Source organism: Micropterus salmoides, unplaced genomic scaffold, assembly GCF_014851395.1.
Source record: "Micropterus salmoides isolate LMB-PRFRI ecotype aquatic unplaced genomic scaffold, ASM1485139v1 Ms_hic_scaffold_8, whole genome shotgun sequence".
Taxonomy (NCBI): Eukaryota; Metazoa; Chordata; class Actinopteri; order Centrarchiformes; family Centrarchidae; genus Micropterus; species Micropterus salmoides.
The window spans coordinates 34,601,353-34,622,104 of NW_024044570.1; the positions used below are offsets into that span (position 1 = coordinate 34,601,353).

At 41.7% G+C, this 20,752-nt stretch overlaps 1 protein-coding gene across 2 annotated transcripts in view; it reads left to right on the top strand.

The window, feature by feature from the left end:
* The first annotated feature begins 384 nt into the window (after nucleotides 1-384).
* Nucleotides 385-20,752, top strand: part of spire2 (spire-type actin nucleation factor 2) — a 28,062-nt gene continuing 7,694 nt past the window's right edge. For both annotated transcript variants that reach the window (XM_038705078.1, XM_038705079.1), the window contains exons 1-11: nucleotides 385-795; nucleotides 8,081-8,124; nucleotides 8,647-9,027; nucleotides 10,584-10,661; nucleotides 10,784-10,948; nucleotides 12,177-12,263; nucleotides 13,801-13,918; nucleotides 16,502-16,668; nucleotides 17,817-18,039; nucleotides 20,173-20,300; nucleotides 20,589-20,726. In XM_038705078.1, the coding sequence (XP_038561006.1) occupies nucleotides 498-795; nucleotides 8,081-8,124; nucleotides 8,647-9,027; nucleotides 10,584-10,661; nucleotides 10,784-10,948; nucleotides 12,177-12,263; nucleotides 13,801-13,918; nucleotides 16,502-16,668; nucleotides 17,817-18,039; nucleotides 20,173-20,300; nucleotides 20,589-20,726 (1,827 nt within the window). In that variant the 5' untranslated portion in view covers nucleotides 385-497. The remainder of the gene's footprint in view (nucleotides 796-8,080; nucleotides 8,125-8,646; nucleotides 9,028-10,583; nucleotides 10,662-10,783; nucleotides 10,949-12,176; nucleotides 12,264-13,800; nucleotides 13,919-16,501; nucleotides 16,669-17,816; nucleotides 18,040-20,172; nucleotides 20,301-20,588; nucleotides 20,727-20,752) is intronic.

Genomic DNA, 20,752 nt, shown 5'->3' on the forward strand with positions numbered 1-20,752 from the left:
TGTATTAAAATATATATATATATATATATATATATATATATATATATATATATATATATACATGTATATAACCAGAACATTCTGCAGTGCATTTTTTGAATTTGAGTTTGGGGAGAATGTAAACAGCAGCAACAAGATGATAAAATTGTTTCATCTTCATTGGACTCAAGTAGTTGGGAGTTCAGCACCTCTATAGTAGGCTAAAGGGGAAAAAACATAGTTTCCGTTAACTACACATTTGTCTTTCACTTTGAATACTTTGCATTGCTCACAACGTTATAACCTGGTTGAGCACCATGAATTATTTTTGAAAACTTAAACCGGAAGCGCTGCCTTTAGTAAATTAGTTTGACAGTGTTGTGATAACGAGGTGCAGCTGCGGTAGTTGAGTAGACGTCAAGCAGAGGAAAGGAGACTGGGCCGACCAGGAGACAGCGGACAGCATAAATGGCCTCGCTGCCCACGGAGTGAAGGATGGCCTGCATGGTATCGCATCCATGGCCAGATCCACCAACAGAAGCGCCGAGGAGGGGGACTCTCGGGTAACCGCCCCCACTGACCGCGGAGAGTCGCGGGACCTGGCCGAGCCCCGGGAACTGTCTCTGGAGGAGGTGCTGAAGTCCTACGAGCAGCCCATCAACGAGGAGCAGGCATGGGCGGTGTGCTACCAGTGCTGCAGCGGGCTGAGGGTGCCCCGCCCGCCGGCCGGGAGAGTCAGCCGGGTGAAGGACCCGTCCTCCATCCTCCTGCGCAGGGACGGAACCGTGTCATTACAGCAGGAGCCCCGACACAACGGTAGGACAGCCGCCCGCTGATTCCCCAAACTCCCCACTGCCCTGTCGCTTGCTTCTAATAACTCTGACACAAAACTCAAATATGAAAAAGTAAATTCTAGCCGTGTGTCCATGCTGGGCAAAGTAAATTAGCGTTTACAGTTTGACACAACATTGTTTTTTCAATATTAGGAGCCACTTTTCAATTCGGCTAAAGTTATGTCCATGTGTCAGCACTCTGTTTTAGTAAAATCTCCACTTTTTCCAGTGGACCGCCAGATTCCCGCCGTCTTCTTCGGTGATCTTACTCCGGTAGAAGGCAACTAAACCGTGCGAACCGTTCTCTCGAGTCAAATTTACTAGACCATATCCTCCCGTGTAGAAGAATTTAAGAGTGGCTTTCAGAGATAAAAAAACAAAACAAAACAATAGTTAAGTAATCATGTTGTAGGCTATCTAACGTTAAAAGGAACATAAAACTAAAACCACAAATGAAATTATCTGATTTTCATACGGTGTTTGGCGCACAGGAACATCTTGTTCGTGGGAGAGAAACAACATGATATTCCTGCCTGATCGACCTTCAGCTGGATTATTTGATAATTTAGCAGAAGCTTGAACTGCTCTTACACAAACGGACACTGCATTTTGATTCGGACAGCTAGTATTTTGTCGCACTCCCGATGCCAACAAGGATGACTTGTATTATGCCGGTAAACGATTAAATATTCATAGAGCATAGCCGAGCATCTCCTCTTGCAAAGACTGTTTTGGAGACTTCAAAGGATGGATGGAAGCCCAAAGGATTTTGCGCAGTCTTGTGCATGTTCCCCCCACTGAATTTAGCCTGTACCTGCATAATATCCTTCTGTATGTTAAGTATTTATGTCCCCACTGCGGGCCCGGCCCAAGAAACCTGTTCCAGACGTCACAGAGACAACTTCAGGCCTAACTTCCTCTATCTGTCCATCTTATTTGGACTGCATATGATGGTGAATGTACAGACAGGCCACTTTACAATTAATCCACATAGCACTTGTTTAAATAAACTTTCAACTTTTGTATTCCCACAGTCTTGGGCACTGACAGCCATAATTCCACAATATAGTTATCATATCAATCTTAGTGGGGGAAAAAAAAAAGAGCTCATGTTGATTGTGTAACAAGCAGTCACAACCTGATGAACGCTGCCCTTTTGTGCTGTTGTTTTCACCTAGTAACAGCTGTTCAGCACCTGTTCAGGGATCTAACAGGGAAATTTCACAGTTTGTCTTCAGGCAATGCTTGTTGCGTGGCAACAGGATGGCCTCTATGTTAAACTGTTATTAGTTTGTCATTTAGTAAGTGTGAAAGTCATGACTTAAACTTTAAAATTGCACCCAGAGACCCCTATTCCATGAGTTTAGTTGACTTTTAATACTCCGACATACACTGTCTACATGGTGAAGAGGTAATTTTGGTGAGATTCTAATAATAATTCCCTTTGTGTTCTACTCATTCAGACTATAATGACTTTTAAGTGTTCCTCATTTTGCTGGAAATCCTTTGGATCCTCCCCATGGACCACAGGGAAACACTGGAACTACTTAAGATCCTGTTGCAACACCTTCGCTGTGATCATTAGTTCTCAACTCTCAAATTCAAATAGCTTTATTGGCATGAATGTACAGCAACAAAATTGCCATTGCTCTCACTGAGGAGATGTTTAGCTCTAACTAACAGAGTTGTTCATCCTTGTAGCCTGAGTTGGTTTACGCTCTGCTGTTGATGCACGAGTAAACACGATCCATATCGCAGCAGTGGTGTAAATCCCTTAACCAGCATGAAGGGAGTCTATTACAGTGAGTCTGTCGGCATTTTTAATGCAGCTAGTAGGCTAGAGGACAAATCTTTAAGTGGCAAAATTCATCCCAAAACATCATGCCAGTTTTAGGTAACGGGCCTATAGAGGAAACAATATTGGTCAATATCTGAGGTCCAAGCTTCATTATTAATGTAGTTTATTTATATAGATTTGTTTTTATTGAGCACTTTAACTTATTTTTGCTACTCACAGATGCAACTTTAGGGTCACTAAAACCTACTGCCTAATTTCGCACAGATAAAAGCATGGCTTATAATTACTTTAAATGTTTGTGCAGTATATTCTAATAACATAATATACAACATCAAAATTGTGTTTTAACATCACCTCATAAAAGTAGATCTGTTTAGTTTTTCTTCTGCGTGTCCTCTGGGGTCACCACGTTGTCTCTGTGAGCAGTGCTGTTCTAATGTTGCTCATATTTTGCCTGGTTATCAATCATTTCTTTCTTTAAAAAAATACTTATGAAACAACTATATACAGAAGAGCAACTAAAAAATAACACACAGGATTCTCTAATGACACAAGCCATATACTGTGACTACCCTGGGATTATTCATTACTTTGTTGCATATTTTCCCTTGTTTATACTATTCTAAATTTAATATTTTTAGTTCATGCCCTTAACCTCAACCTAGACCCTAATTTCCCATGTTTTTGTGTCTATGTGACTAGTTGGGCCAACACTGTTTGAAATTGGTCCAGTACTGAGCAGCAGCAAAACAGGGCTGCAACTAATCCTTGTGGGCAATTTTGTCCCGTCACAGTACGTCCACTCAAGTCCTTGTTTTATGACAGGCACAGATTGTTATTGCAAGTTTCTGACACTTTTAGTCATCTCACATAATCTTATTCAGCAGGAATATGGACTTTTACACAGTTGTCATGGAATGTCTTGAGGTTCAGAGTTAATTCTTGACCTTGGACCCCGTAGCTGAGAAAACAATCCCTCTACAAGGTCCATTTAGTAGCTGCTCTGGAGCTTTCGATCACATCACATAGCGTTCATTACCAGATGGTCAAACACTGGCATTCTTCTGAGCAGGTAGCACTAGAGCAAATGCTACCTAAATGTTCAGCATCTTAGTTAGATTCACCTGAGCCAATCAAAAAATCTTGCTAAAAGGCACATGTAGATGATATATTTGATTTCTGTCAGAGCGTTGGTGGGTGTACTTGCTACTCCATCCTGGGAATAGTTTTAGTACTCACAGCAGGTAGCCTAGGCAGTCTCAAATGACTTTCTGTTTCCTGAAAATCTAAACCTCATCAGGTTGTACACAACCATCAGCAAAAGGAGGAGGAACTTAATGTGAATCTAAATATGAGCTGGGACTGAAGCTGCGCTATGTAGCGTTTCTGAGCCGGCTTGCATTAGCCACCAGCCTGTGTCTGCATTGCTCAGAGTTGGAGATTCTGTGTGAACAACTTTAGGGACAGTCACTGAGGATATAAATACCTGATCAAAGAATGAGAATATCTGTCTGGACATTCAGTGTCAGCTTCCGCTACTTGACATTTTTCAATACTCAAATGGAAATATAATACTTGTAAAAATGAGGATTGGAACTTTGACTTTTGTCCTGTCTCATCCCAGGTGCAGCTCTGTCCTTTATGTGAGTCAGGACCACATTATCTTCAGCCACATTAATATATGTATGACTATGTGAGCCTAATGGAAATCCTATTATCTCTCCCAAAACCTGGTCTTGCTCACTGTGGCTGCAATGTCCCATATTCCAAAGTGCTCACTTTGACTGTGTTGATACAATATGAGGTTCTGAAAAGCTCCTGATTTGTCTATTTAACTATGGATACCTTCCTCCTGTATCAACTGCGTAAGTAATTCCTCGGTTTGAAATTAAGCTCCTTATAGTTTCATTCTGAAGGCTGCTGAAGGGTGAGGTTAACAGCACGTAAGGCACTCAGCAGGAAGTCAAAGTCCAGATACATCTCGTTCCTGTCAGATAAGAAGCTTGCATCACTGCTTTTTACAAGATGAACGACAAAAAGCACTTTTGAGCTGGCTGACCGTGCACTGATGAAACGTAAGACTCCCGAAAATTTGATTTGCATTCGGTTCCCCATTACAGCGTCACTCTGCTCGTCAAGAGAATATACCAAATTTCCATCACACAGGGGGGAGCGTTCATAAAGCCAGTACATGTAACTTGCAACTCTAGATCTGAATGCTTCCCTGATTTATTTATTTATTTTTAGGGGGAAATCCTGTCCAACTATATTAAGGATTTCTTTTCTTCTTGAATACTGCTCTCCTTCAATAAATGCACTCATAATGAGTGCAAAGGTTAACTTTGACCTGACATGTAGGCGTGTAGTTACACCCTGCTATATCTGACAGGTAGTTAGAGGTAAAGGTGATTTCAGGTGACAACTGTAAAAGAGAATCTTCTGTCCTTGCTTTTCCACTTCTCTTATTTCTTTTCCTTCTTTCGGTCTCTCTTATTCATGTATGACTAGCTTTGTTCTTCTTCAGTCAGACTGATGTTTTTGGCCATGATGCTGGCATTGCTCAACGGACGGCCATGTTGGTTGGTCGGTCAGGAGGTTGGTCCACCACTTTGGTCCAGACTGAAATATTTCTACTTCTATTTGATAGATTACTGTGACATTTCATACATCCCCTCAGTATGATTTGTAATAACTTTGGTGACTCCTCTGCCTTTCCTTCCAGCACCATTGTCAACACTTATGAGTTGTGACCAAATACCTTCAAAATGACGTTCCCATCAGCCTTAGCTGTACTTTGTGGCTGTGTGAGCGCCTACTTAAAAAAAAAACTACTACTGAGCAGCAGTAAGATTTTGGACTCTTTCATCACTGAGAAGCACAACTATAATTTTCATATCTAATAAAATGTAACCCAGTGCATTGTGGAATTGTTAGTAAAAGTTTTCCATTGTGGAAATTTTTTAGGGCACTATGATGCATAAATTCCACACGGAGAATTCGTACACTCAGATAAAATGACGGAAAACAAATATAGGCATTATATAGCAAATAGGGAGTCACTTCAGACAAGGACTACTTTTAGAACTAGTTACATTATATTTGCCAAATATCTTGTTAAAATTGTCCTTGTTAGCATGTTGCCATGTAGACGTTAGCACTTAGCCTCACATTCACTAGCATTGCTGTAGATGGAAAGCTTCTTTTTACTAATAGTGCCAATATATTAAATAACCACAACATATTTTCAGTTCACCAAAACAATTAAGGATAGAAAAACAAACTTTAGACATAAACTTTAATCCATTACAATTTGGTATTCTTTACAATGAGTACTACAGCCTCAGAGAGCTGCTAGCATGCCTTTAGGCTTAGTGTCTTGCTGATGTCCCCTGTTGTAATTTAACTCTTTGGACCAGAGGTGTCCTATTAACATTTCCAAAAGCTCATAAACTAAGCCATTCAAGCTCAGATGAAAACCCATTCTAAAATTCAAATGCTTTATTATTGTGTAAACTGATGTACTGTGGAAAAGCAGAGCAGCGTGATGGAGCTGTAACGTCTCAATGGCCTAAACATCCTTCCCCTGTCCACATGGCTAACTGGGTTGTGCTTTCCAAGATCCTCGTTTGAAAAAGTATATCCGTAACTGTGGGAAACTGGTGCAGCTATCACCGGCCGTATTGTTTGAACCTGTCTGACTGGTTCGCAGGGGTTCATGTTATCATCTCGTTCTGTAATAGAGAGTTTCTTCGCCCTCCTTTATGGCCAGTTGCTGCCTTTTGTTGCAGATTGAAACCGTGTCTGTGTTCACACGGGAAACAGTGACATGTCCTGCTCTCAGCACTTTGTTGTTGACAGGGGGAGGATGTTGTGGCAGGCTGCCCCCCCCCATCACCACGTCCACACAGCTCTCCACTTCTCATGTGTGGTGTTTTTTTTTTTTTTTTTTTTTTTTTTTGCTGACCTCTCACTCCTTTCATCGCTTTCTCTCTTCCCTGATGTTTCCACGGGTTCTCTCTCTCTCTGTCTCTCTGTCTTTGTCCCTGTCTCCTTCCTCTCTTGTCCGTCCATTCTCCTGTTTCTCTGCAGTGAGAGCTGCTGATCGAGGAGTTTCAGGCCTCTCGAGTGTCATTACTGACATCTGAGCTGGGCGAAAGAGCTTTTTTACTCTTTCACACACACACACACACACACACACACACACACACACATACTTAGGCATGCCAAACCTGGCTGCAACACAATAATGCATAGCCAAGTTATGGCTGTGGACATATGGAGTAACATATTTGATTTAGTGAGAATATTGAAAACGGGCTGACTTAGTTTTTTGTTGCTATAAAATTCACAGCATCACTATTAGTGGCACACATATTGGGTTTTCTTATTGGAAGCATTCCTGATTTTGTTTAAAGTGCCCCAGGCAACATTTTAAGTAAGATCTGTATCTATATGTATCTACAAACACAGGAAGTGGCAAATAAAATTTAATATGAAGTATAAATCTGTCTTCTTGAAAACTGCAGAGTGCCAGCTGTCAGTTAAAAGCTTTATTTTGGAAAGAAACACATGAAAGAAGCAGAAACCATAAGCAGTACCTGTTTTGTCTCTTCTCTGTCATTGTGGTTTTCCCAAATGCTCACATTCATATGAAACTGATAAGAAAAAGTAATTGAGGAGCATATTATAGCGTAAGATGCAAACTATTCAAATCAAGCCTTCTGATTAAAATATGGATAAGTTTTTTTCTAATGAAGAAAAATGGGACACTAAACCCAAAAGAAAACAAAATCCATTCTGTTCACAGAAACGAGCCAAACCTTGGACAGATTTGATGAAATTAAGACAATATCCCCTTACTAATAAAACTGCCAAAAAGCACAGTCACATTTTAAAACCATGTATGAAGACTCTGCATTAAGAAGATAAGAAAATCAACTTCTACTGGGAAAAAGATGGAAACTATTATGAGACCAGTCTGGTATCCCAAACCAAACAAACAAACATCTTTACACAAAAATAAACTAATTAATTTTAAAATAAAATATCACACATAACAAGTCATTCTTTGGCATATGGGTTTTTAAACTTTTATATACTTTAATACAAGTTCAAATGGGGCATGAAGCTTTTTTTTTTTTTTTTTCATTTGTATATTCACTACTACTCTGTTATATCACTACTTTTTATTTATTCATAATATCTATTATTGACGTTAGCAGCATGTTTTTGGTCAAAATGTCATGGCAAAATAAAAGCCTCATTGGATTGAATTTTTGCAGAAGGTTAAAGTTTATAACCTTATATTAACAGTCTTCAGAGTTATTTTATGTGCTGTTTGGAAACAAAAGTGAATTGAACTTTTTGAATTGGGGGGAAAAGTAAAGAAATCACATTCAGTAATCATGTAAGTAAAATTCTGCACATCTCAGACCTAATTGGTTGTGTATCTCCTCCTTTGTCTCTTCAGATGATACTGATGCGCCTCCTCTTCCACCTGCTACCGAGCGTCAGGTGAGAAAGAAAGAAGAGCGACACAAAGCACTTCGCTGTTCAAATGGTGATTTATTGTAAAATTTACTATCGGGTATTGCAAAACCTTTTTTTCCTTTGCCATAAAAAGGTTTATTCAGGTGACTTAAACTATATTTTACACATTATGAATTTCACTTATTTTCCAGTAGTGTTTGGAATAAATTTTTTTATTTTTATTTCATGTGAATGCTAAATTAAAAGCTTTTGTCTTAGCTAGCTCTTATGTAATGCTTAGTGTTGAGATTAGAAAGCAAATTACTGTCATTTCACTTCTGCCATTACTCCAGAAGCTGCTGTAAACAAAATGCCCACATCGCATAACTCACAAATTTCCCAGCAGATCATGGGAATTTTTTTTATTTATGTGAAACTCCATGTTAAGGTTTTGTCTGAGCTGATTAATTTCCATCCGTTTGGGTGTTCAGCCGGATATTCACAAAGTTTTTTGTGAGAAATGTTATTGGTCAATGTTTTCTCGTGCCTCATCATCCATCCCTCCAGCTGGTCCATTCGCTTGGTGTGGCCATCTACCGAGCTCTGGACTGGGGACTGGACGACAGCGAGGAGCGGGAGCTCAGCCCGCAGCTGGAGCGCCTCATCGAACGCATGGCTGCGGGGGACCAGGGCGAAGAGGGTGACAGCACGGCCGGGAACGGTACAACGGATGAGGGGTACAGTGGCCAGGAGGAGGAGGAGGAAGAGGAGGAGCAGGAGGGAGTGATAAAGCCGGTGTGTACGTTCCGCCAGGTGATGGCGCTGTGTGCGTCTCGGCTGACCAACCCAAGCTTGGTTCCAGAGCACTACCAGGCTGTCTGCAGGGCTCTGTTTGTAGAGACTCTGGAGCTGCAGACCTTCCTCATCAAGATCAGAGATGCTAAGGAGGTAGGTTGGATTAGGTTGTCATGGCAATAATAATGTAACCCTTAAAAAAAGAACGCCTGTTTCCTTTTATTTTTTTTAACATTTAGGGAATAAATACAGGAAAATGGATACATGACCAGCTGTTCATTTGTTTCAGTGCCTCTGCCTCCAGTGGCCTGCACCTCACTGAGTGTGCACTCTTTGGATTTGAAATGCTTATAGCCCTGCTCCATTAATATTCCTGTTTACTGAGCAGAGACAGAAACTACTGAAGATGCCGCCTCCAGTTTCCTTCCAGTGCTCAGCCTTGACTTCTTGACTTCTCTTGTGTCACTGCAGTTGTTTAACCTTGTTGATGTACAAACAGAAGGTAGGCACTGCGTCTTTAGCAGAGAGTAGAGTCATTAGTTTGATTAAAGTGTACGCTGTGTCCTTCAATGATACAACTAGGATTTGATGCTCCATAGTAATTTAGTTAATTGTTCGGTTATCACCTGACTTGAGCAGACTTGAAAGGACAAACGTGTTAGGTTAAAACTGATTATTTGACTTTGACTGTTCTGCATTGTTCACATCCATGTTTGCTAGCTGGCCGACTTCTTTTCCACCTTACCTTTGCTGGTGCATTGCTACGTTTCTTCGCACGTTACCACATCAACTGTCAATCAGTGGAATAGTATGAAACTGTCATTGGGAATGTGTATTGCGTTGTCCCACACAACACGTGTGTGTCCTTGTGCATGTGACACAAACAAAAAACGCTTGTAAAACAAATTTTTTATGGCACTTCTAGTGGTCAAAAGTCCACCAGCTGTTTGGTTTGATCCTGTTAACTTTAGCGGTAGCTAATCAATCCATACCTGTCGGCTTGTTTACTGTCTGCTCGTGCATGTGTCCCACGTAGGGTTTCAACATGAAAATACTGCAGTCTATTTAAAGTTATTGAGGTAGAAGGTTGTTGGTAAAATTGGTAGTCCCTTCATGCTACACACAACATATAATTAAGCGTAGGCCTATATTAAAATATTGTAACATATAAAATAAAACAATACAGTTATTCATATACATTTGTACATACAGGGTGGTGATGGCGCATAGATAAGATGCTTGCCTCTGGTGTGGGAGACCTGGGTTCGATTCCCACTGTGAGACATCCACCATCTGAGCAAGACACTTAACCCCTCTGCTCCAGAGGCGCCTGTCGAGTGCTTGATTCGGGGTGTTGATGGGACAGGTCTCTGTAAATATGTGGTCACAACAGTCTCTGAATTCCGTTGCTTGGTCGACATGAGTCCCATTTGTTGGTAGACCCTGGTCTGCTGCTCTTTATTCCAAAAACCCTGTCTTCATCTTCCAATGGCTGTATTTATGTCAGAGTTTAAAGAACAGATGGAAAAACAAAAGTGTAGCAAAGTTTGAAGGAGCTACCGGCTGCTGCTGCTTCAACAAGTGCTGCCGGTTGCCATAGCTTCAGATCTCGCACTGTGTGGCAGCCAAACCAGTGTTTGAAATGTCACTGTTTAAGCTTTCAGTTGTTTAAAAAAAGCCTAATGTGTCTCTTTCTCTTTGTTGCACAGATGCTGAAGAAGATCACAACAGGGGAAGCTGTGGAAGACTCTACAGCTGAGCTGGACGCACTGAAGCACAGAGACTGGGTGAGACCAAACAAGCGAGGGCACGCTGTGACAGGGAGGACAATGCAGCTGTGTTTTTGACTGAAGCAGGCAGTGTGGACGCATGCAGACGTGTGATGTTGTTGGTATTGTTTCCATCCCAGGCACGTCTGTGGGTGCAGCTGATGAAGGAGCTCAGGCAGGGAGTGAAGCTGAAGAAGGTGCAGGAGCAGCCGTTCAACCCGCTGCCCACCGAGTTCAGCCTCACACCCTTTGAGATGCTGATGCAGGACATACGAACTCGCAAGTTCCAGCTACGCAAAGTCATGGTGAGAAACAAGACTTATAAAAAAAATAGTGAAGCATTACACATGCTATGATTAAGAAGATATGTAAGCAACTGAAATGTTTATGCCATGACAAGAGTTGAAATTGGCAGTTGATTATTAAACACTGCAAGCAGTTAAACTGTAATTCGAAGAGTAAGAGATGAAGCAGCTGAGAAATGAAAGCAATTTACATTTCAGTTGTAGATGAGGCAGTGGACATTTTGAAAATATGTGCACTACAAATCATTGCATTATCAGTTTGTATGGAAGCACCAAGAGCAGTTGAAATGTCATCTGACGTAGGTGAACGTTCAGTAAAAGAGAAAATATCAGTTCAAATGTCAGTTGTAGAGTAGGCACTTAAAGCTGTTGAAATGTCAGCAGAGGTGTGAGCTGCAGCTAAACCAAACCATCACAGATCTTGAGGATATCATGAAATCTTTCTTCCCTGAAGTGTTCTCCTCACTTGACTTTGTTCAAATGGGGCACGAGGACTTGGAGGGCAGACGGGAGTGAGACTGACCCCTGTTTGTCATTTAATGACCTTGAAGTCACTCTCCTCTTTCTCAGGCAGACCACTGTGCCATTTACTGTACAGGGTTTGTTACAGGAAGAATTGTGCAGCAGGTCAGGCATAAATGTGGCACCTTGAGGTCTTCTCCACGGGCACATATATTTAATTCAGCCTCAGAACACTAATATTAATGAAGACTGCTCTCTGCCTTCTGTTGTTCTGGCAGAAGTTGCACAGAAAATCATCAGCCAGCTATGCAGTTCCCCTCAGCTCTGGGGAGCATTTCAGCTTCGTTCAGCTCTTTGTTTTGGTTTTATTGCCTGCAACTTAACTGTTTTGGTTCAGTCTCACAGTTCTTGTCAGCCATGTCTCCAGCCACAGCCGGTAGTTTTCAGTGAAAAGCCTAAAGGGAGAGTGAATATTGGACTTTTCAGGTGGTCCTACTAATGTTGCTGCTGAACATGTTAATATGTAAATAGACTAACATGTTTGCTTTATGTCATTGTTGTGTTTACAGCTTGTTGTATTGTCCTTAAGTGACCAAATATCTATTAATGCGGCTTTAACATTCTGACTAGTGTAAACTCACGATGCACTAAATACTACTAATAATACTACTGTACTAATTTCTCTGTAATACCTTGCTGCATGGCTGCATCTTACTGTATTTTTTAGAGACTCAGTGCTACAGTTGGTGTCTCTTGTCTTACCCAGGTGGGTGGTGACATTCCTACAAGAGTAAAGAGAAATGCCCATGAACTGATACTGGATTTCATCAGATCAAGACCTCCACTTAAACCAGTGAGTGTGTTTAGCCTTGTAATAGAAGTTCTCCACAACAGTGTGCAGAAGGGTGCATACAAGTGGGCAGTTTTTCCTGCTATATACAGTATACCTGGAAAACCACTGAGTGTGTCATAGAAGCAGTGGAGAATGTTGTAAACAATAATTGAGCTTAGAAACAAAGATGTCTCATAGTGTCTGTAAAATAGCTTAATGAGGTTAATGTGACAGTGAACTGCCTTTGTCTCGAGCCCACTTGTCCCCTGACTGAACTCCAGTGTAACATGAACTGTAGCATTAGTCTGGGATCTTGTTTTTTTTGGCATTGTTGGTTAGTTTACAGCTACTAACTAGAAACGATAAATGCTACGTCAGTATGAGCCCCTAACAATAGCTTTTACTGGAAACTGTATTGATTTATTACTGCTCAACACTGACACAAGTTAATGCACGCTTTTAGGTAATACATTATTGTACTAACATTAGTTTCCATTTACATATAACTTGTTTTTGACTGATACATTGCTAACATTCGCTTCTCCTTGATGTTTGTCCATTGCTAATACATTACTGAGCCAGCATACTACATACATTAACACCAGCCTCTAGCTGATAACTGAACTTATAAAAAACATATACCGCATACACAATTCACACCCAGAGATTTGTTTTACGAGGTGGTATTTTGGCTTTTTCCCTCTCCTTTTTTGTGCATGTAATAGGTTTGCAAAGTGGAAAAAGCCCAAAAGGAGTTCCCATCCCCCACAGAGAACTCTGCTCTGAACTGCCTGAAAACAGCTTGTTTGGAGTCCAGCCGCTTCTCTTTGATCCCTGTGATGTCACAGGGATGAAAGTTAAATGCGCCTCATGTAATACTAGCCAAGCGGCTAGTCCGACACGCCCTCAAAAACAGCGGTGGAAAAACACACTGCAGCACACACTCTCCTCTCCCTTCCAAACACTAGCTACCCTCCAGGCAGTCACTGGACAGAAAGTTGTTACTGTCATGTAGAGACAGAGCTCAGTTAAAACTTTATGGATGAAAGATACTTTTGTTACAGATTAATAACTCACCACTCTGAAACTCTTGCTCCAGTCTATGTTGCCAAACTGGTCGGCAACATGTAGCCTACAGCTGAATCCAAGCTGTTTAAGGGCTTCTCGCTGACCCGCCCTTCTCTGCTTCTGATTGGCTAGTAGTCCTTAACTAGGAACTGAGCATGTGCAACTCCCAACAAAGATCATTTAGAGACAAGATGTATCACTCCATAGCTAAAACGAAGCCTTCAACACAGGGTGAAAAGAGGCAGCAATGGTGGTTTTTGAAAATTAAACCACGTAAATCTGTTCTGGGTTTACATGAACCTGAAAATGAGCATAATACCACCTCTTTAAATCAGCTTGTTAACTTAAAATAACTTTATTTCAGATTTGCAGTATTCACCATGGATATCGTGGTGCACACAGGGATGCAAAATTGAATTACTGTCTTAGCCATCTCTTTTTGTTTTTGTTTCAGAAGCATAGATGTGTTCTTATTATTTGTCCACATTAGGTATCGGAGCGCAGCCTCCCCCCTCCTCCCCCGCAGCAGCAGTCCCTCCATGACCGGGTCCTGGCTGAGATCAAGCAGGAGAGAAAGCTCAGGCCTGTGGTCCTGCCCAACTCCAGGCGTAAGGGGACAAAAACATTCAGTACTAAACAAAACATAACAAATATGCTGATTTATGTTAATACTGTGTGTGTGTGTGTGTGTGTGCGCGCATTAATAGATACACTATCTGTCTTTATTAAACACATTTTATTTGATTAGGATAAAAGAACATTTTTCCAATTGATCTATGGTGATAAGGTCCTATGATTGCGCTTGACACACCATGCCTGTGTGTTGTGTTTGTTTGTCTCTAAGCTACTTATTTAAAGTCATATCTTGGCTTTCAGTGCGGGTCATGTTGTGCTATCCAGAGAGCAAATGTTCTACTGAAGGTGAATGGACCAACCGTTCTGCTAAATAATGACTTGAGGGCTGACGCTCTAGCTTGTACACTCTGTACTGTACTGTAGTCTGTGAGGGTCACACTACAGTTATGTACTGCATACAAGTTTGTAAGCTGTAGTGTGTAACGAGTTTTTCTTGGGTTTAGAGCTACAGTTCATGTGGAGGTGACATTGCATTTCATAAATGTTGTCCAGCTATTTACAGATCGAGGTCATTTAGCGTGTGTGTGTGTGTGTGTGTGTGTGTGCGCGCGCCGTTGATGAAGGAGTCTTAGAGATGGTGAAATCATACAACACATCATCTGAACACTAAACAAAAAACACACTGACTTGAAAACTTGCTTTGTTTAAAACTGCTATGGGTAATTTGTGAAAAAGAGGAATCATGCAACATGTACAGTGGATAGAAAGTCTACACATCCCTGTTAAAATGCCAGGTCCTTGTGATGTAAAATAATGAAACGAAGATAAATCATGTCAGAACTTTGTCTACCTTTTAATGTGAACAAATCAATTGAAAAATAAACTGAAATCTTCGAGGGGGAAATGAAAAATAAAAACCTTACAATAACCTGGTTGCATAAGTGTGCACACCCTCTTATAACTGGGGATGTGGCTGTGTTCAGAATTAACCAATCACATTCAAACTCAGGTTAACTAGAAGTCATTACACCCCTGCCATCATTTAAAGTGACTCTGATTAATCACAAATAAAGTTCAGCTGTTCTGGTAGGATTTTCCTGACATTGTTTTAGTTGCATCTCAGAGCAAAAGCCACGGTCCGCAGAGACCTCATTGTTGAAGGATATCAGTAGAAAAGCATTTCCAAAGCATTAGATATACCATGGAACACAGTGAAGACAGTCATCATCAAGTGGAGAAAATATGGCACAACTGTGACTTTACCAAGAACTGGATGTCCCTCCAAAATTGATGGAAAGACGAAAAGAAAAGTGGTCAGGGAGGCTTCCAAGAGGCCTACAGCAACATTAAAGGAATTTCTGGCAAGTACTGGCTGTATGGTGTGACAACTATCTCCGTGATTCTTCAAATGAATGGCCTATCAGGTAAGGTGGCAAGACGAAAGCCTTTTCTTACAAAGAAAAACATCCAAGCCCGGCTGAAGTTTGCAAAAGTCCCCCAAAAGCATGTGGGAGAATGTGTTATGGTCTGATGAAACCAAGGTGAAACTTTTTGGCCATAATTCCAAAAGGTATGTTTGGTGCAAAAACAACACTGCACATCACCCAAGGAACAGCATACCCACAGTGAAGCATGGTGGTGGCAGCATCATGCTTTGGGGCTGTTTTTCTTCAGCTGGAACCGGGGTTTAGTCAGGGTGGAGGGAATTATGAACAGTTCCAAATACCAGGCAGTTTTGGCACAAAACCTTCAGGCGTCGGTTAGAAAGCTGAAGATGAAGAGGAAGTTCACCTTTCAGCACGACAACAACCCAAAGCACACATCCAAATCCACAAAAGCATGGCTTCACCAGAAGAAGATTAATGTTTTGGAACGGCCCAGCCAGAGCCCAGACCTGAATCCAACTGAACATCTGTGGGATGATCTGAAGAGGGCTGTGCACAGGCCATGTCCTCGAAATCTGACAGCTTTTGCAAAGAAGAGTGGGCAAATATTGCCACGTCAAGATGTGCCATGCTAATAGACTCGTACCCAAAAAGACTGAGTGCTGTAATAAAATCAAAAGGTGCTTCAACAAAGTGTTGGTGTAAGGGTGTGCACACTTATGCAACCGGGTTATTGTAAGTATTTTATTTAAAAATTTTCCCCCTTGAAGATTTCAGTTTGTTTTTCAATTGAATTGTTCACATTATAGGTCACATTAAAGGTAGACAAAGGTCTGACATGATTTATCTTTGTCTCATTATTTTACATCACAAGAACCTGGCATTTTAACAGGGGTGTGTGGCCTTTTTCTATCCACTGTATAGTAGGGTGACCTCTTCAGCAGTGGGACCTTCATTTTAGTAAGCCTCATACTAGCTGATATGTCCATGAGGAAGGTACTGAATCCTTAGCAGTTTGTTTTTTAGTTTGTGGTAGTTTAAAAAAAACTTCAGTTTCTTCTCTTCAGTGTTGGAAATGTAGTCCGAAATTGTTGGTGTACAGTACTTACACTAATGTCTCAAAATGAGTCATTGATGCTAAAATGCTCCATGTCAGAATCCCTGCCCTCTGATCTAAATGCTTCTGACTTATTTGTTCCCTGACCGTGCTTTTGGTTTCTCTTCCCTCAGCATTTGGCTCTCTGCCCTGCCTGGCTCAGACTTGTCCTTGTAATGTCAAATCTACTTCGTGCATCGACCTGTCCGTGGCAGAGCCCGGGCCCAGGCCGCCGTCCCGCCCTCGCATCCTGCTCAAGGCTCCAACTCTGGCTGAGATGGAGGAGATGAACATATCTGAGGTGAGGCCAGGCAGGAACTTGAACACTGACATTTTTCAGGAGTAGGGGCTCTTAGAGCTAACTGGTGTTTTTAAGCTCAGATAGCAGAGAGGGAGGGGAAACATGGACTGTGATGACCTGGGAAATTGTCTTTTCATCCACGTTTCGCTCACTTGCATCTTAGTCCCTCCCAAGGGGGATGCACAGAGAGACGCTTGGAAACCATGTGAGGAGAGAAGAAAGGAGGAAATATGTTTTTAGAGAAGCATCATGTGAAGCGACGGATCAGCTGTCAGTCTGTTCTAACAGCTGTAGAGGCTTTTGATTGAATTTGTGTCTGCACACATGTGCTCTGTGCCGATACAAATAAAGGCTCACAGTTATCACTGCAGCAGTGTTTCTATCTGTAGCTACTTACCTACACATGAGGAACACCCTGCATTCTGTGGTTACACTGTGTACTGTGCCCTGCTCAGAGGCACAGGATCAATTCTACTGGCAGAGAGAGTTTCTGTTATTTATTCCGTATTTGCATCTGTATTTATTGATCTTCTGATGTGAATTTATTTTTGAATAATCCCGAATATGATCATGGTGTGTTTTGAACATTGGAAAGGATTCATTTCAGTATTTTTTTTTTTTTTTTTGAAATATCCTCCCTGGCCCAAAGGGGGAGCCAGCTGCAGGTCAAAACTAACTTCTGCTTCATCCAGGGGGAGGGGTATGTTTACTGCTGCCTTTTCAGTGCCTTCTGTTTTCCTTTTCACCTCACATTTTGTATGCACTATAAGTAAGCCAAATATAGGTTAGAACAGCTCACCTTCTATCTTCTTCTCCTCTTCTACTTTGTGGTTACCGTGAAGAATATATTTTATGGATGTCTTATAAAACCCAGTCTCTTACATGAGTTTAAGCCTCCTCTAGCTCCTGTTACTGGCAGGCTCTTTAACTGAGACCCATAGCTGTGACAAATAGTGACAAACATATTTTTTCTCATTTGTCCTCTTCATATGTCACTTGAAACATTCTGTCACCTTCTGTCCTTCACCTGTCCTTTATTTTCGTCCTTAACCTCCAACCCCTCCTGATTTGCCCCCTCACTTCCTTTTTACACTTCCTCCCCACCCTTAACCCTTTACCTCCCTCTCCAACTTCCATCCCCTCCGCAGGAGGAGGAGTCCCCAGACAACGGTGAGCTGCGGAGGGCAGAGAGCTCCCCCACACCTCTGAAAAGAGATCGCTCCTTCTCAGAGCACGATCTGGCCTTGCTCCGTGGCGAAATCTTTCCTTCCCTCTCTGAGTCGGCCCGGCTGGGTGGAGCGGTGAGGCTGAGGGGTGATAGGCCTCGGTCCAGGACGCTGACTGGCGCCGGCCCACTTCCTAATCACAGAGGTCAGTATACAAATATACTTACTTACGTTTATTAAAGGTTAACTTCTATATATAGAGCATTACACAAGTAATATACCATCTGATTTACAGGGCACTCATTTTTAGGTCAAAGCTGGTCATGAAATTTCTTAAATATCGTTGAAATTAGAGATTTCCAGCATTCCAAATGGGGAATATCAGCAAAATTGCTCATGGAGTCTATTTGCTTCACACCTTTATTAGATGGTGGTTTTTGACTCATTAGTAGAGGAAACCAGACATCAATACTGGAAACCTTTTGAAGAATTACAGTGTGCACCCCTAACAAGACTCCACATTAATTCAAAGTGTTAGAAGTCCAAAGACGATTATACTGGTATTTGGAGAGTATCTAAAGACTTTACACCTACGAAAAAATCATCTACTAATGACCGCTGAGTGAGTCACCCTACTTACAACTGAGTTATGGCCATTAAAACGTTGTAGGCAGCCTGCAATGAAAATACACACACGTTTACGGTTTTATCTATTTATTTAGTTAAATTTTAATATATTTTTATTTTTTTTGCGCACACGTTGTTATACATTCATGACAATAAAACTGATTTGAATTGAAATGAAAAGACTGACTCAGACTCGTGGCCCTCTGTGCCAGATGATTCCCACTTGCTGCAGTTTTAATTCTCCTCCAACAGAAGGGGACACAGTGCCAGTTATACCACAGTCCAGTCTTTGGCTTCCACAGTCTGTATAGTTATCCTCACATTTGTTGGAGAGCTGGAGATTTGGAGATTTTTACATATAATTTAATAAACTGACATCCAAGCCCCCACAAACAGTTAAACTGAGAGCACTAAGATACAGCAGCCAGCAGTCTAAACACCCTTTTTAAATTTTCCAGCTCCTCTGCCTTGAGGCCTGGAAGGAAAGCAGTAGTGCATCAACTACAAAGTTATGACAAAACCCAACTACTTACTAAAAACAAGTTTATTTCCAGACTCCTTACCACGATAGAATTTTTTTAAAGGGTTTTATTTCAACCTTTAAGGCAATAAATTATTCACTTGTTGTGGAGACATTTTGTCCCCACTGCCTCCAGTCTATCCTCAGTAATACCTCAAGCACCAACCTCATTAAGTTACCGTTACCTCACTGAAATCAGAGCTGACTACTGTTTCAGTCCACAGTGGTACAGTCCCTACAGCTCTTGCTGACAGGGGGGAGTTGACAGGGATTATAGCAGCCATTAAGCTGTTGGGAGTGTTGTGATGGATTCTAATCAAATATAAAGATGTGCTGATAAAGTCTAACTGAGTGAAGGCGGGTAGAAGCTAATGGGTTTGAACTGTGTGTTGCACGTAAGCCACGGGGCGGATGTTCTCCGTTTGATGGTCATGATTCATGCATTAGCAACCTGGCGGTCCATATCCAGAGGTAATTGTCTGAAAAACAATCCTGACTTCTGCAAGCTGCAAGCCGATCCACGCCGCTGCATGCCACAAGCCTTAGACAAGGCCAAATAATAGTTGGATGGAGATTTATTATGTAGTACATAACTCTGCCAACAGGGGACTCTCCAGCCTTAACCGTGTGAATGTGAGGATGTAAGGATGTAAGCCTGTAAGCCCCAGCTGTCATCAGCAGCTGATCCAAATTGTATGTACTGAGGATGTTTACCGGCCTGTGGCAACCTTCCTCTCAGCCTGTTTACTTTCCATTACAGCCAAATTGACACCTTCCATTTGCAGAATCGAACAGGCAACCAGTGTGTGGTCTGTTTTTAACCCCCTCCCACAATCGGTTAACTGAGCCTCCTGTGAGCTCCACTTTTAGACCAGCCGCTGAGCAGACCTCACTGTGATCTAAGTTACAGATGTAGCAGCATGGGCTGAATCACTCCAGTGAAATCAGATTAATAATACATGACAGTGTTAAAGTCGATCAACAAACCCTCTGAAGGGCTGAGATCTGAGATGGAACTGAATGAAAGAGGCTGATGTGTAATTCATGTTCTTGTTAGTCTGGGATTTGTGGCTTTGTCCCATTCACTCCCTGACGCTGTCCTCATTTGATTCGGTCTTATTTATGTCCCCTGATAAACTCTCATTATTTCCTTCTTGTCTCTTTCACTTTTCATCTATTTCATCACCCCAGCTTCCTTCCCAGTTCATGGCTGGGAGCCGCCCTCTCCAGCCCGCCTGTCTCTGAGTTCAGTCGACGAGACCACAGAGGGATCAGAAACGATGTCGAGCTCCAGAGGTGGAGACAAGCACCAGTGGATGGTGAGTTACAATCACTGTCTGCATCAGAGCTGGTGCTTTGCTTCAAATGAATTGTCAGTGGTCCCAGTAATGAAAATGCACTGCAAAAATATTCATCCTATCAAGTCCTCTTTATCTATTATTGAGACCTTGAAATAATTTTTTTCATAAAAAAAGACCACATACAATGCAAAGTTGTGACACTGTGAAATCTCAGTCTTCTGCTTGCTATAGAGTAAACTCTTGTTCTTTATGTCAAAAATGAATGGACTGACTGACCTCTCTTCTTCTGCTATCGGTTGTTTCCAGGAGGAGTTCAGCCACCCTGTGGAGAGTCTCGCCTTGACAGTGGAAGAGGTCATCAATGTGCGCCGAGTGCTGGTCAAAGCAGAGATGGAGAAGTTTCTTCAGAACAAAGAGCTGTACAATAACCTGAAGAGAGGCAAGGTAACGGAGTGGAACTTTCCTCATTG